Here is a 15183-nt window from a genome sequence, read left to right on the forward strand (position 1 = left end):
AAAGCCTTAATTTTTCAATTCCCTTTCCATTTCAAAATCTCTCGTCTCTTATTAAGATATGCATTATTATGACATGTATTACTATTTATAAATGATTTTATTTCTACCAGCAGTGTTTTATTACTATGAACAATAATTTTACTGATAAAAAAAACAAAAACCTGCGCAGAGTACAAATTTACTAAATAAATTACAGATCATTGTAAATTTTGAGTTATTTGATAACCAATAAAATTTGTGTTGAAATTCAATACTTACAGCTTACAATATAATTTTTTCAAAGTCTAAACAAACAATTCAAACCGTTCAACGTGATTTCTATATTAAAATGTATTTAAAGATCAAATTTTACATTTTTTATTTATTTTTCTACTATTTATTAAGTATTTAATAAATCTACTGTTTTCACACCATTAAATTTTGTACTATCTTAATAAATGGTAAAAAAAAATCTACAATTAGATCTCCAAGCATATATTTTTAATATAAAGATATGTTAAGCAGTTTGGATTTGAAAAATCATGTTATAAGATATTGTAATTATAAAATATTACAAGTGATCCCTTCTCTTTTTAAATATATAATGTTTACAATATTTTTTTTAGAAAAGCGGATAGTCCTCTCACCGATTTCATTAGAAAATGAATACCATACAATATTTTTAAGAGCACTAAACATCTGGTGTTACTTGTAAAATAGCTAATAAAAACCATGAGCTAACCAACAAATTGAGGTAGTTTCATCTTAGATCTACAGATAAATCATTTTACACAAAAAGATTAAATTGTTAAAAAAAAAAACAACACTGAGAATTACCAAGACACCTCCTTGCCACTACCTTCTAACCATCATCATGGGCTATGGCTGATTCCAGACCCAGAGATTGTTGTCATCACCATCCTCCTACATTCAAAAAACAAAATAAGAGCAAGTTTGAAAAAAATCATCATCTTTCCTACTTTTACATCAAAAAGAAGTAAGGGAAATAATTTGATAACCAAATGACCTAATAGATTCTATTAAGTGCAGATTTACTAATGTTTACAAAATGAGGAGGGTTCAAATGCACCCAAATTTTTGTGCACCCAAATATACCCTATCCTTTTTCTCCGTTTTCAAAGTCCGAATAGTCAATCCGAACCGTTAGATGCGATCTATATATTAAGATGTGCTTGGAGACCAAATTTTACATTTTTTGAATTTTTTTTACTATTTATTAAGCCACTTTGAAAATCGCTGATCCAATGGTCCAGAAAATGTAAAATTAGTGATTTTCAAAGTGGCTTAATAAATAGTAAAAAAATTTCCAAAAAATGTAAAATTTGGTCTCCAAGCACATCTTAATATATATATCGCATCTAACGGTTTGGATTGACTATTCGGACTTTAAAAACAGAGAAAAAGAATTTGAAAAATATGATGCATTTAGGTGCACAAAAATTTGGATGCATTTGAACCCTCCTCTTACAAAATATAAAACATTCTAGTTGTCAAATTTTAAAATTATAGTAAATTATATTTTATTGTTATCAAAATTATAAAATTTATTTATTTTAAATGATTTCCGATCTATCTTTTATTAAAGTGTATTGAGATTATTTTTATTACAATTGTAATGTAAACAAACGCATGTTAGATTGTTAGTACTTCGTACTCTCGGAAATCAAGTTCCCTTTCGGCTTTTGCTCTTGTAATTGAAGATTAGTTCTCCTTCCACTTTCAAACTTTTCACACCAATACAAAGTCAACGTTCAACAAACATATTTCTTTCCCTCCACTTCTCTGGTGTCACTCTTTCCCCACCAAACACGTTAGAGAACGATCATAAAAGCCAAATTAAAAATAGTTAATTATCACCTACTTCCTCAAATCTCATCACGGATTACTACCTGACGAGCTGATCCGGTCGCATTTCTTTGCCCGTGAACCGTAGACACACCTCTTACACCAATCGAACAGACATTCCCTTTTCGACAAACACCTCGCCCATGCAATTGATTTTCCTCTCCCTCCTTGATCTTCCTTTCTTCTTCCCTCTTCCTTGATCTCTCCATTTCCCTCTCTTCATTCTCTCCTCTATTCTTCTCCGACCATGATGAATAAGTATAGGCATCACCGCGCCGCCAGCGCTGCCACCTTCCCCCGCTCTGCCGTGTCATATCTCTTTAAAGAGCAGCGCTTTCTATTCATCCTCCTAGGCGCGCTCATCGCCTCCTCCTTCTTCCTCCTGCATCCCTTCTCTTCTCTCCCCTCGCATCAAAATCCCTCTTCTATTCTTGTCTCGCGCTCTGAAAAGTTTCCTTCTTTCAACCTCCCGAGGCGGGTCCCCACAGATCTGAAGAAGCCTGGTCTTAGGATCGTGGTGACAGGCGGCGCTGGATTCGTGGGAAGCCATTTGGTGGATAAATTGCTCGCCAGAGGAGACAGCGTAATTGTCGTTGATAATTTTTTCACGGGAAGGAAAGATAATTTGGTGCATCATTTCGGTAATCCAAGATTTGAGCTGATCCGGCATGATGTGGTCGAGCCGATCTTGCTCGAGGTCGATCAGATCTACCATCTCGCATGCCCTGCTTCTCCAGTGCATTACAAGTTTAACCCGATCAAGACAATCATATCCTTTTTTATTTCTAACATACATTTCTATTCATGTCGGAACTTGATCTGATTTTCATTTTTGTATGTGCTTTAAAGGAGTAGGCTTAGGTACTGCAGAATTTCGATCCAACTAGTTTAGGATAAGATTTCCTTATAAACCTTTTTAGTAAACTTTTATGGAGTACACTTATTACTTGAAATTGGAAACGGAAGTTAATCTTTATTTTTAATTTTTTTTTTTGCTCAATTAGGCTATGGTTTTGGAAACCTAGAGCTCCAGAATTGTAGATCTCTGGAGATGATTGCCCTTGAGATTCGTTTCAACTGATAGTTGTATAGACTTGGCATTTTCAGATCATCCTAGGTTAATAGGGCTATTACTTGCTTATTTTGCCTTTCCAAAACTAGCCTTATCTCATGTAACTCAACGCGATAATAAGCAATAAGTAATATTATTGCTATAAGCTTTTATGATGTATTTTGGTTGCAATCTTTTCTGGTACGGATCCTTAGGTTACTCCTTAATAAATCACACAAGACAAATGTAATGGGAACACTAAACATGCTTGGATTAGCTAAGAGGATAGGTGCACGATTTCTTCTGACAAGTACCAGTGAGGTCTATGGTGACCCACTTGAACATCCTCAAAAGGAGACTTACTGGGGCCATGTTAACCCCATAGGTTAGTTGATTCTCTCTGTTTCTTTTCTAAAATAAGTAGCTTGTGGTGCCAGTTTGTACTAATAGATATATCACTTTATAACAACAAACAACATGTACACTAATATAATAAATAGAAAAGCATTAGTAACCCAAAAAAAACCTTTTAATCATTTTTCAAGAAGGCATTCTAGACTCTTAGACAAGTATCATACAGAAATTATTGTCCAAAAGGCAGTAAAACTCAAGCCGACATCTTTGTAGTACAGGTACCAGTATCCTGGTTGATTTTCTCTCTTAATTTGGTAAATTTTGTTGGAGGCGTTTACCAAGTTTTTAGTTGCGTTTTATTTTTCCTTGGTCTAACACGCATTTGCAGGTGAGAGGAGTTGCTATGATGAAGGGAAAAGAACAGCAGAGACTTTAACCATGGATTATCACCGTGGTGCTGGTGTTGAGGTAATATAGTTTTTTGCGAGTAAATCCTGGCCAATAAACCAAATTTGTGGCGAGTTCTTAGTTCTTAACTTAGTGGTGCTCACTAAAAGTTACTGGTACAATAACATACGGTACCGCATTGGAGGCAATGTTTTACAGTTAAGATAAGGCATTGTCCCAGCTTCTGCCTTCCTTAAAGCCAAAAGGAGGCTCTTTGAGACTCATTTGAGCTCCATAGGAAGAGACAGTCCAATTTGGTGTCACTTAATCCCAAATGCTGCATTTATGCGTTAATTAAAAATTGATTTAGACTCTAGTTGTTTGTATTAAATTTGTCCTTTTCTTGGGTAATGTCGACCTAATTTTTGAAGAAGTCTACAAGGAGTGTCACTGTCGAATATGATTACGCACAGCTTTGTTTACTAGTCAAGCTTATTAATCAACTCAGACCAACTAATTGGCAGTAATATAATCAGCATCAACCTGGGGAACCGCTTTAATAAAAAAGCACCATACTTATCAGAACTACCTAATTTTTTTTGACAGGTTCGTATTGCCCGTATATTCAACACATATGGGCCCCGCATGTGTTTAGATGATGGACGTGTGGTTAGCAACTTCGTTGCACAGGTTTGCCATTTTTAAAATTTAAAAATCATCCATATGATGTTTATTTCATGAAATATTGGCCTAATGTAATCTAATGACTTCTGTTCAGGCTCTGCGAAAGGAACCTATGACTGTTTATGGTGATGGAAAGCAAACTCGAAGCTTCCAATATGTCTCTGATTTGGTATTGATCTCTCATTTATTCATAGCAAATTATAAAATTCTTTTTTGTTGTTTATTCCTAGTTTCATGCATAAAAATGAAAAATGCTCAGGTTGATGGATTGGTGGCACTGATGGAAGGTGAGCATATTGGACCGTTCAACTTAGGCAATCCTGGAGAATTCACCATGCTTGAGCTTGCGGAGGTTTCTTATAATATTTTAAATCAATTTACTTCTCCTTTTCTTCCTTGAAACCAAAATAATTCAAAATTATGAATCTTAGGTTGTGAAAGAGACAATTGACCCTAGTGCAAGGATTGAGTTCAAGGCCAATACACCTGATGACCCGCACATGAGAAAACCTGACATCACCAAGGCTAAACAGCTCTTGAATTGGGAACCAAAGGTCTCCCTCAGACAAGGGCTTCCTCGTATGGTATCTGATTTCCAAAAGCGCATCTTAGATGAAAAATGAGACATGAAATCTTGAGTTTATTGCCCCTAGCTTAGTGCTTCTACAGATTCATTCTCTTTCGGTAGTTGGCGTGTGCTCCGCAGTTCCTTTATTCACGAATACCCCTTGTTGATTGATTTTGGTTTCTTTTTCGTATCTATATAAATATGTAGATGTATTTTGACTTTTCTTTGTCAAAGTTCAGAAAGTCCTTTGTTATACTACAAGATTTTTGTGTAAGAATGATAATGTTTTGTTTAGATAATTTTTCCCATCCATTTCTGTTTCATTATGAGAAAAAACCAAAGATATTTTAATCCAATTCCATCTAATTCAAGCTTTATTTGTTCAAGTTGTAGCATGCATGATATTTATCCTTGTGGTTATTTTTTTGTTTGTAAATTTGTATCATTCTCATCTAAAAACGCTGTTGCATGCAACAGTTCTTAGAAAATATTCATTATAACACTGGTACAATTTACAGTAGGAGGTACAATATTCATTATAACACTGGTACATTAAGTTACAACTTGCAGTTAACAAACAGCACAAACTGAGAGAATTTCACACCTGTAGAAGATGATAAAAACAAACACAAAACAAGCTCAAGAGAGATGCACAGAAAACTCGAGCAAAGTCTCGACACCATCTGTTGTTCCCTGGTCGCCAGGATGCAGTGTTTGAACTGCTGCAAAACCTCTTGCGTTCTCGTACTTACCAGTTCCTCCAATTACTGCAATATGTGACTCGGGTGCAGCAGTACGATGCACGCCGAAGAAGCTTATTGTATCATCGGTGTGATCTCCTCCCTCAAACAAAGCAGTCATAACAACTGTCTTACTCGTGCCATCTTGCGAGCTTGCCACATAAAATCCCTGAGCACGTCCGATCACAGCAGATCCGATCTCGTGACCCTCAGTTAGCTCATCATCTATGACCGTTGTCGTACCAAAGAGAAGGTTTTCGAGAGTTGTACCAGTGGGTAAGTCTCCGGCATTGACAAAAGGAATATCACCGCTCGGTGCACTGGCCCCATTAGGATTGGCATTGTTTTGGACTATTGAGGTGGAGGTTCCACTGAGTCCTGCAACATATGGTACATTGTTGTTGTTGAACATGTTACTTGCTCCCTCCGGTAAGGGCAATGCGCCTTGGATCGGAAATATGTTATTGTTTGGCCTCGCAAATGGCAGCTGGCCACTGGCAGCTGTGCTGGCAACCACACCAGTAACAATTCGTACTGACGGATTGGCCCCACCAACTATATCATGCATGAAGAAAGTTAAGGGGTGGGACCCTATGGCAGCAGTGGTGGCACCGGTGCCAGCTATACTAGGTCCAATTGGAGCAGCTGGAGATAAAGCGGGAGCAGCGCCTGTGGCATAGGTTGTTGCCGGGCTAGTGGTGGTGGCAGGTTCGACAGGACCTACTGGTCCTGATGGCACTACTGTTGGGTCAGTTGGTGGGTCAACTGGGGCTGGTAATGGGTCTGAAGGCTGAGGTGGCATGAGGGGGGGCAAGACATCATCTGCTAGTTGTGGTTGTTCATCAAGTATTCGAGTAGCGTTTGAAAATTGAACTATAGTTGAGAGGAGCACAAGGTACAGTATGGTTTTCAGTGCCATTTCAGTGTTGGTTATTTTGATGCTCTAGTAGTTGTGATGAGACAAGTAGAGGAGCTAATTGGAGGCTTTTTGGATTGGGAATGGAGGAGAAGACTATAAATAGGAGATGTGAATGATTGTTTTGATTCGTATATAGGAATGGTTGAGCCGTTGAGGTACTACAATTGAGTGGAGTTGGTCTTGATGTTGTGTTAGTTAACACCAGAACCTCTTTTGCAGTAGGAATAGTTAGAATTTAAGAATGTCAAAATTGCTTCCAATCTTACATTAGAAATGCAAACAGATCATCATAAAAAAATAATACTACGAGGTGAAAGGTGATTATTTAATTTTGTTCTTGCTTATATAATGTGATTTAGTTAGCCCTTGTCAGTTAACTCCGATGTAGATATTGGATTCTATGATCCCCTGTAGCCTCTAGACATGGCAGTATGGCACTATTAGTGCCGCGCTAATATAGAAGATAAACTTCTAATTTATGTAATTAGTCGAATAAAATAACAATTCAACCAGATAAAACGACAACAGGTCAAAGGTTGGCATTATTGGTATTATTATAGTTGTTCTTCTGCGTCAAATTCTAGTACACATGTATGATGATTCACTAATGAACTAGATTCTAGCAGTGAAAGCACTGGACTAGAATCTGGCATGCAAAAGTGTATATATTTTATATCCAAGCTGAACACATTTATTTACTGATCACAGACCCATCAATGCAGACTATTCAATTAGAACTTGTTAGTACAGAGTTCAAATTTTAATCAAAAACAAGTTGAAGTCCTACAATAGCATGTATGCATATACATAAGGCAGAGTATCAAAATTTCCAGAGATTAACTTGATATACAGAGCAAGTCCAAGTGGAAATTTAAATTATATATGAAACAAATTACCAATTACATTTGACTGACAAGCTAAACCCAACTAACCAAGAAATTGTAGAGGAAGTTTTCAACATAAAAAGGAACCTACTTTTGCACTTTATTTCTCTACTCAGTAACAATAAACTAACTCAGTAACAAGCTCACACAAGAGATCTTCATGCAAGATGTTCTCGATCTCTCTTCCGACCAAATCTACCCCTCTTCCTACTATCCCAGACCACCTTGCTTCTACAAATACGTCTTCGCTGCCACATTCTATCTCTCTTCGCCTCTTTACTACCTTTTGCCATACCTCCTCCACAAACTCATCTCTCTCCCATTTTGGCCTAAATGCACTAAAGATCTTGGCCCCCTCAACCCATGAATCAATAATCTCAGACAAAATTGAATTTATTAAATCAAACAGCATCTTTCTCTCTGATTTCGGCCAGAGAACCAGATGATCATACTTCTTTTCTAGTCTGGTGAAAATACTGGGGCCCACAGGGCAGTCTAGAGAGTAGCATAAACTGAGCAGCTCATCTCGGGTAGAAGCATGGTGCCCTAGGTCATTTACCATGTCGAATAGGTACGAGAAATCTCTTTCCTCATCATCCTTGAAATGATCTCTGCTTGCTGATTCAAGACAATTGGTTTGCTCGGTGTTATTGTCTTCTTCGTCACTTACAAGGAAAATATCGCCGTGTTCTCCACTCGAATCCATTTTAAGGAGATTGAGTTGCATCCTCAGCTCTGTAATTTTCAAATTCAAATTGAAATATCAAGTTCTGTTATAGAGACCTTTTACAGGTTTATAGATACTTATTCAAACCAAAGTCAAAGAAATGTATCACGTCTATTGCCCATAACTCGAAACATTTTCAAAGCGAGATGGCATGTGTGTGTATTTGGTGGTGCATGGGGTGCTTCTTTCTTTTTACTTTCTCCTTTCTGTTCAAGGACTAGGCACCAAGAAACTAAAGATAAATCCTTTTGGAATAATTGGCTTACCTTGTAGGTCGGCACTGATTTTCTCGAAGCAACCTGAAGTCGAAGCCTCTTCTTCTTCTTGGTCTGCGGCTTCTTCAAAAGTATACTCCAATGTGGAATTTGGGCTTGGCTGCTCTTCCCCTTCCTTCGAACAAACTCTATGCTCCATTACCTCCTAAAAAACAAAAAATAAATCGAAGTCAAATTGTATAATGAAATTGCTAAGTAAACACTATAAACAAAGATAGTGACAAATCTCCGGACTCCATGGTACAACATGGAACCAGGAACACAGCAAGATGAGTTGATATTTGACAGCAATTTACCTCTTTCATAGCAACATCATGTATGGTGGGGCTGACAACATCCTCATCCTTCATTATTGCTTCCAACATAGTGTCTGTCTCCAGTTGGTTCGTCTCAATCATAAGTGTACTGTCGAGAGGAATAGTCTCCCCAGTACTGGCATCCTCAGTAAGATCCATCTCCCCGATTTGAACTTCATCTGACTTTTTTGGTTTCAGCTGTTCTGAATTTACATGTATCTCCCTCTCAGTCATGACACTCTCCTCTCCTTCTGAAGCATCACTTGAATGAGTTTTCTCCCCCCTCAACCCCTTCACAGGCCCTGCATTAAGCACGTCTTTAAGCATACCAAACTCACTGGCACGGGACCCGCGTCTCCTATGGCCTGATCTGTGGCTTGCACGTGCATGGGATGAAGAAGGTAGGGACTTTGACCTTGGTAAGTTTCTGAAAGTACCATCCTTCCAGCCATCATTACTGCTGATACCCAATATACACTTATCCTTGCGTAACTTGTCACGGGAAATTATATCAGATAATGCCAGCATCTCCCCCAGTGTGTTTGAGCCACCGCCAGTAAGGGGGCCCATCTCATCACCCATCTGGGTTGTTTTCCATCTGTCAGACATACGCTTCCTTGCTTCTTTGCTGACTGGTGACTCAATATGGTGGACCTTTGGAGATGCATAGTAGCTCCTCTCATCATACAATGGATTAAATTCATACAAAGGGTCTGCATTGGGAAAGTATTCAGGTTTTGCATTGACAGCACGTCTCATCTGTCTTGTGACTTGACGAGCTATTTCTCTAGAGCTCCTTGCTTTCGTGCCAACAAAAGAGTCTTCATTATCGGTAAATTTTGGCCGTGCACTTTCTGGATAAAGCACAGGGAAATCCCCTGCTCCAATGGTCTTTCGGGCTTTGTCTAGGCTTGGCTTTAGCACAACAATATTAGTTGGTCGAATACTTTTCTCGCCCCTCATCTTATAATTCGATTTTATTGGCTTGTCAAAAGTTAAAGAAACATAATCATCTTCACGTGAGTGGCTAGAGAGGTCATTGACATGTTTCCTGTAATGGACCTTGCTATCCTTCTCAAAATCTCGACCTATTTCCAAATTTATCTGGGGATTTTGCTTGCATGAAGGTTTTAGTATTGTGATCTGGCTTGCACTCTGGGGAGGAGATGGGGGCAAAAAGGTCAAATCCTTGAGTTGTTTTGCAAACAAAGAATTCGGCTCGCTCAAAAACTCAAGAAGTGCATCCCTGTTAGACTCAAGAGCCTCTATTGTATCATTAAACTCTCTAGAGCTGTGCAATGATTCCTCAGTCGAGAGCCGCTTTGCCTCTGCGAACTTCTTTCGCACAAAATTCATCTCAGGTGAGCTGTTCTTGCTATGAACCGGACTTGAATAAAACTTTTTCTTTGCCTTTCTCGCCTCGGTAATTTCAAACACATCCTTGAATTCCGGCAACTCATCTTCAGTGAAAATATACCTCTCGTGTGAAATTGACGGTTCATGGTATACAGTTTCTGGTGAGGCTTCTGCTTTCTTCTTGTGGCAATGATACCCATGACGGTCAGGGTAAGGCTTTGGGGGAGGTGGAGGGGGTAAGGTGTCTAAGCCCATTAACCTTGCAATGACACCAGACGAAGGATGCCTGGTTTTCTTCTCTTTCATAATCAATTCCTCTTCGATTAGACATTTCATTGGCACACCAATTGATTTCTTCGATGAACTTCTTGAGAGCTCTGGAGATTTCTGGGAATAAAAAAGGAGTTTGAAGTATGTATCAGCCAATTGGCAATAAAATTGGAATTAATTAATGCAGCTTTTTGGTCTTCCAGCTAGCTTGTGCATATTTAATGAAAAAACAAATACAAGGAATAATAATGAAAAAAACCATAAGATCCCCCACAAATTATGTGTGCTGAATCCCGCACAATGAATATGATTTAGTGTTTTCAGATATAGCATCTTATACCTAGCATGATTTCCTTTTCTTCATTTGGTAAATTCAGTAAACACTAAAATGTTAATTATGTGGCACATCTCATTGACTTGTTTTAAGAAATTCACGTACCGAATAATAATTTTGCGATATATCGGATGAAACCACCATCTGTTTCTTGAGGTGAGTTGATCCTGAAATAAAAGAGATAAGTTCAATAGATGACATAAGACAGGCATTAGAACTAGAATTTACATTATAAACCAAGCAAATTGGTTTCTAGTATTGAGAGCGTTGTTGTTAAAATAAATTGTTCCCCTGACTCAGTACTTTCAGTTGAAAATTGTAATATTACTAAACTAGCAACCGCAGGACTGGGCAATGTTAGTATGTCAAAGAACACAACTTCGGAACGCAAGGATACAAATTAATGTAAAAGGAATTAAGAAAAGAAGGATGTCAGAAACCCGGTACATAGGAAATAGGCCAGGAGATCAGAATAATTAAATGTTATCTCAATTATATACCTAAAGAGAACCTCTCAGTAAATCCAGAAGACAAGCATATATAACTAACTGTAACCAAAGGCAAGCATATTTCTCCAACGAATTACTAGATCTCCACTTGCATGAATGAAACCTCACATAACTTTATGAGCTCACAATAATAGCAAAAAGAACTCCTTTAGTTTCAAATTTATTTAAAAAGTAATTTTATAAAAAAGGACAAATTTTGACAGGTCCTCCATAAAATAAAATAAAAAAACAAATTTCGGAAGAATCCAATGCTACTTTACATTTATTACCTAAAAAAGGGAAAAGCACTCCGGCAAATTTTCAAAATTGATAATTGAAAATCTGATATACCTCTTTCTCCACTGCGAGATCTAGCGCTACTACCTCGGTGCATCTCTCGCATCTTACCAGCAAATCTCGCTATCAAAACCCAAATTTGTCAATAAAGCTCACTCATCGGATCAATTTTTCAGATTATGTTACGAATTTGAACTCATTTGGACAATTTTGCATAGCTCGAGAGACGAGATCGACTGGACGACTCGAGAAAACAGCTCTGGATTGTCAGAGAAAAGAGAGAGAGAAGAGGCTAATAAATGAAGCGTTGATAGGAAGGAAAGAGAGAGAGAGAGTGGGGGAGTGTCTGAAATCCTTTCTCTCTCTGTAATAGCTTCTATTTTGTTTCTCTATCTATCTCCATCTAGCCTCCTATCTATTATCTCTTACGCTGTTTTCGGCCTATTTCAGATTAAATTAATGTTTGAAATTTGAAACTCCATTGCCCTTTGATGGATTAACTTCAGAACCTGGTCCACGTACACTACTAGTCAGTCAAGAAATTACCGTGCACAGCTCACGAAAACCTGGCTTATACAAAAATAATTAACACATCATAGGAAGATATAACCCCACAGACCTGACATAAAACAGAGCACAGTAATTTTTCTGTGGATCCCTCATGCTTAGTCACGGTGTCTTGTAGATCGGGTGTAGGCCATGTTCTCACTTTTGCGGGGCATTCTGACAGGCGAATTTGGACCATACGTAGGACGAAGGAATTCGTATGCTCTGCATTAACTCAAAAAATAATCTTTTGAATTAATACATATGGGCCGTCCGATAAGCTTCAAGACACGTGCGAATTAAATCCACACTAATATTGAAGATCCTATGTTTTAGGCGGGAGCCGGATGGACTCCGTTTACAATCGAACGGTCAATATCTATTAACTCAAAAGATGCTCTTTTGAGTTAATACAGACGATGCGGACTCTGGACGAAGGGCGGGAATCGGGAACGAATTCGTATCCTCTGAGATATCTCAAACTTTGCGTGACTTTATGGAAAATCTCGACCGTTTAAATACGTTTCACACGAATCTCAAAACACACATAATACTGACCCCTACATCACCCCCGAATAGGCACCGGACACGTAGGTCAAGTAAAAGTTGAGATATCTCAGAGGATACGCACTCATCGGGAACTGTGGTGGAATCGAGGCGCGATGAACATCAGATTCAAATCAGTCTAATTCTTTTTCGAAATCGTTCGATTAGCTTTCGGATCTGAGCAGGCTTGATCCACACCACTATTAAAGACTTAACGCGGATATTAAAGCGCATCGCATGAATCATCAAGTGAATCGAACGGTTTCGACGAATATAGGACCAATTTGAGTCCAATTCCCACCGGACGCGCCCAGCTCCGGAACAGGGGTGGCTACAGTGAGGACGTTAACTTTCTTTAAAATAAACTATTTGGCCGATAAATGTGGGGCCCTTATTCAGTGAAAATAAAACCCTTTTCGCCATGTGGACCCGGTTTGGCCTCGGTATATGTATGCAAGTAAGAGAAAAAAATATCCGGTCTACTAGGTATCTGTCTAGCACCTGGATTATTTATTTGGGGGAATTTCACGTATACCCCTCAAAAACTTCAAAATTACGTATTTTCCCTTCTAAAGTTTGAAATTACATATTTTCTCTCTAAACTTCAAAAACTCACAAATTTATCCATTTTATTGTATTTTATATTAAAACTCATTCTAAAATTTAAAAATACCCATTTTACCCTTTATTAAAAGCATATAAAGCTCATCAAACTCAAATTTAAATCTAAAGGGTTACTCTACTGTTCGATCCGCGTGCATCGCATTAAGATCTGTGCATAGTGCTTCAATATTTGTGATGATCTAGCATGCACGGATCTTAAAGCAATATTGATTCATGCGCATCGCATTAAGATCTATGCATGTCGCTTCAATATGCCTGTGTGTTCGCATCAAGATTCGTGCTGATCTTGCCCACACATATTTAAAAGTAGTTTGAACGGTAGGAAAACTGTTCATATTCAAATTTGAGTTTGATGGGCTTTATATGCTTTTAATAAAGGGTAAAATGGGTATTTTATAAATTTAGAATGAGTTTTAATATAAAAGATAATAAAATGGGTAAATTTGTGAGTATTTGAAGTTTAGACGGGGGAATATATAATTTCAAACTTTAGGCGGGGGAATATGTAATTTTGAAGTTTTTGAGGAGGATACGTGAAATTCCCCCTATTTATTTTGATATGATCGCTCTTCGTTTTGAGAAGTGGGTGTCCTACTTGTCACTGAGAGAAATTGAATGCGTAGTGTTGTGCATGGTGCATGGTGTATGATACGTGCTAGCCCTCGAGGTAACTAGGTGCAACTCTCGGGCTAGACTCGCGTGTGTACATGAGATATTCGAACTCTGACCCTTGATACCTCTTCTGTGTGTGAAAAATGTGAACCCCTTTCAAGTTCAGCTTTGGGCCTTATATAGGTCGAGCCTTTGCTGTAGCGTAGTGCACCGACCTAGAGGCCTGACAGTTTATCTGGCAAGACAGATTGTACGAAGTTTGTTACAGAGATCGCTCCATATAAGTGATCTCAAGTTTGGGCCAGGCCGCCTCGGGACCTCGAATATTATAAAGCCTGTACAGGTCTTCGACAGGACCGTGGCACTTAAGCCGGAGTCCTTATATTTATCTATTCAAGTTGGTTTGTTTAAGGGACCGGTTCGGAGGCCCTTGTCTTGAGCTCATGGCTCAGGGCTTTATCATTAGCTTCCGAAACCGAAATACATCATTCTTGATGCTTACTGTTTGCTATCTTTGTCTCAAGAAGCTGTCTCTCGACGTATACGGTGCATATCTTGAGAAGCAATAGAGTAGTGTCATGGTTCAGGGGAATTCGTATCCTCTGAGATATCTCAAACTTTGCGTGACTTTATAGAAAATCCTAACCGTTTAAAGACATTCTGCACGAATCTCAAAGTCCACATGACACTGACCCATACATCACTCCCGAATAGACACTGGACACGTCAGTCACGCAAAAGTTGAGATATCTCAGAGGATACGCACTCGGTTCAGGGCCCTATCAGTGCAAGTAAATTTTATTTTGAGAAATTTGTATATATCCCCATCAAAACTTCTCTTTTTAGATATATCCCCATCATAACTCTAAATTTAGTTATATCCCCATCAAAACTTAATTGTTTTATTTATATTCCCATTTCTTCATTTGACCTCTTAAAATTTAAGATAAATATTAATAAAATATCTAAAAGATTGTTTTGCCCTTCTTTGTCATTCCTTCTCTTCCCGTTAAAACTTCCTTTTGTTTTCTTTTTTCCAACTAACCTCTCCCTTTACACCATTCTTAAATCTGACTTTTCATATAGTATTGTTACTGGAGATATAGCATTACTATCGATTTCAATCAGTCAGAGAACGTAGCAACTAGTAAGCTCGCAAAAAGAAGACCCAGTCAAAGATTGCGTTGAAGAAGATGAAGACGCGGAGCTGGTCGGTCAGAGAGATATATCAAACCAAATTTAGTGATTTTTTGTTGTATTTGGATTATGGGTGTCAGTGGGTACGGTACGGGTCGGGTGGAGACATTTTTCATATTCATACCCATTAAAATTGATCTTACCCATATCCTACCCATACCCATTAAAAATTGATCTTACCCT

The 15183-nt window shown here is 38.2% G+C and overlaps 3 protein-coding genes across 4 annotated transcripts; 1 reads left to right on the plus strand and 2 right to left on the minus strand.

Moving 5' to 3' along the window:
• The first annotated feature begins 1924 nt into the window (after positions 1-1924).
• On the plus strand, positions 1925-5201 carry LOC144555898 (UDP-glucuronic acid decarboxylase 1-like). Its single transcript, XM_078304337.1, has 7 exons — positions 1925-2619; positions 3139-3281; positions 3639-3718; positions 4244-4327; positions 4416-4490; positions 4581-4673; positions 4753-5201. The coding sequence occupies exons 1-7, from the start codon at positions 2093-2095 to the stop codon at positions 4942-4944; spliced, it is 1194 nt and encodes a 397-aa protein (XP_078160463.1). The 5' UTR covers positions 1925-2092; the 3' UTR covers positions 4945-5201.
• On the minus strand, positions 5061-7057 carry LOC144555899 (dirigent protein 24-like). The gene has a single exon (XM_078304338.1). The coding sequence runs from the start codon at positions 6546-6548 to the stop codon at positions 5529-5531; it is 1020 nt and encodes a 339-aa protein (XP_078160464.1). The 5' UTR covers positions 6549-7057; the 3' UTR covers positions 5061-5528.
• Positions 7058-7350: 293 nt separating this feature from the next.
• On the minus strand, positions 7351-11935 carry TRM19 (afadin). Of its 2 annotated transcripts, XM_078304336.1 has the most exons (6): positions 11530-11916; positions 11191-11311; positions 10796-10857; positions 8731-10473; positions 8426-8579; positions 7351-8167 (listed from the first exon to the last, which is right to left on the minus strand). In XM_078304336.1, the coding sequence occupies exons 3-6, from the start codon at positions 10832-10834 to the stop codon at positions 7545-7547; spliced, it is 2559 nt and encodes an 852-aa protein (XP_078160462.1). In that variant the 5' UTR covers positions 10835-10857; positions 11191-11311; positions 11530-11916; the 3' UTR covers positions 7351-7544. The 2 variants fall into 2 exon arrangements, with proteins under 2 accessions (XP_078160462.1, XP_078160461.1); XM_078304335.1 differs by lacking the exon at positions 11191-11311 and having other exon boundaries at positions 11530-11935.
• Between the last annotated feature and the right edge of the window lie 3248 nt (positions 11936-15183).

The sequence above is a fragment of the Carex rostrata genome, chromosome 6, assembly GCF_964058835.1.
Source record: "Carex rostrata chromosome 6, lpCarRost1.2, whole genome shotgun sequence".
Taxonomy (NCBI): Eukaryota; Viridiplantae; Streptophyta; class Magnoliopsida; order Poales; family Cyperaceae; genus Carex; species Carex rostrata.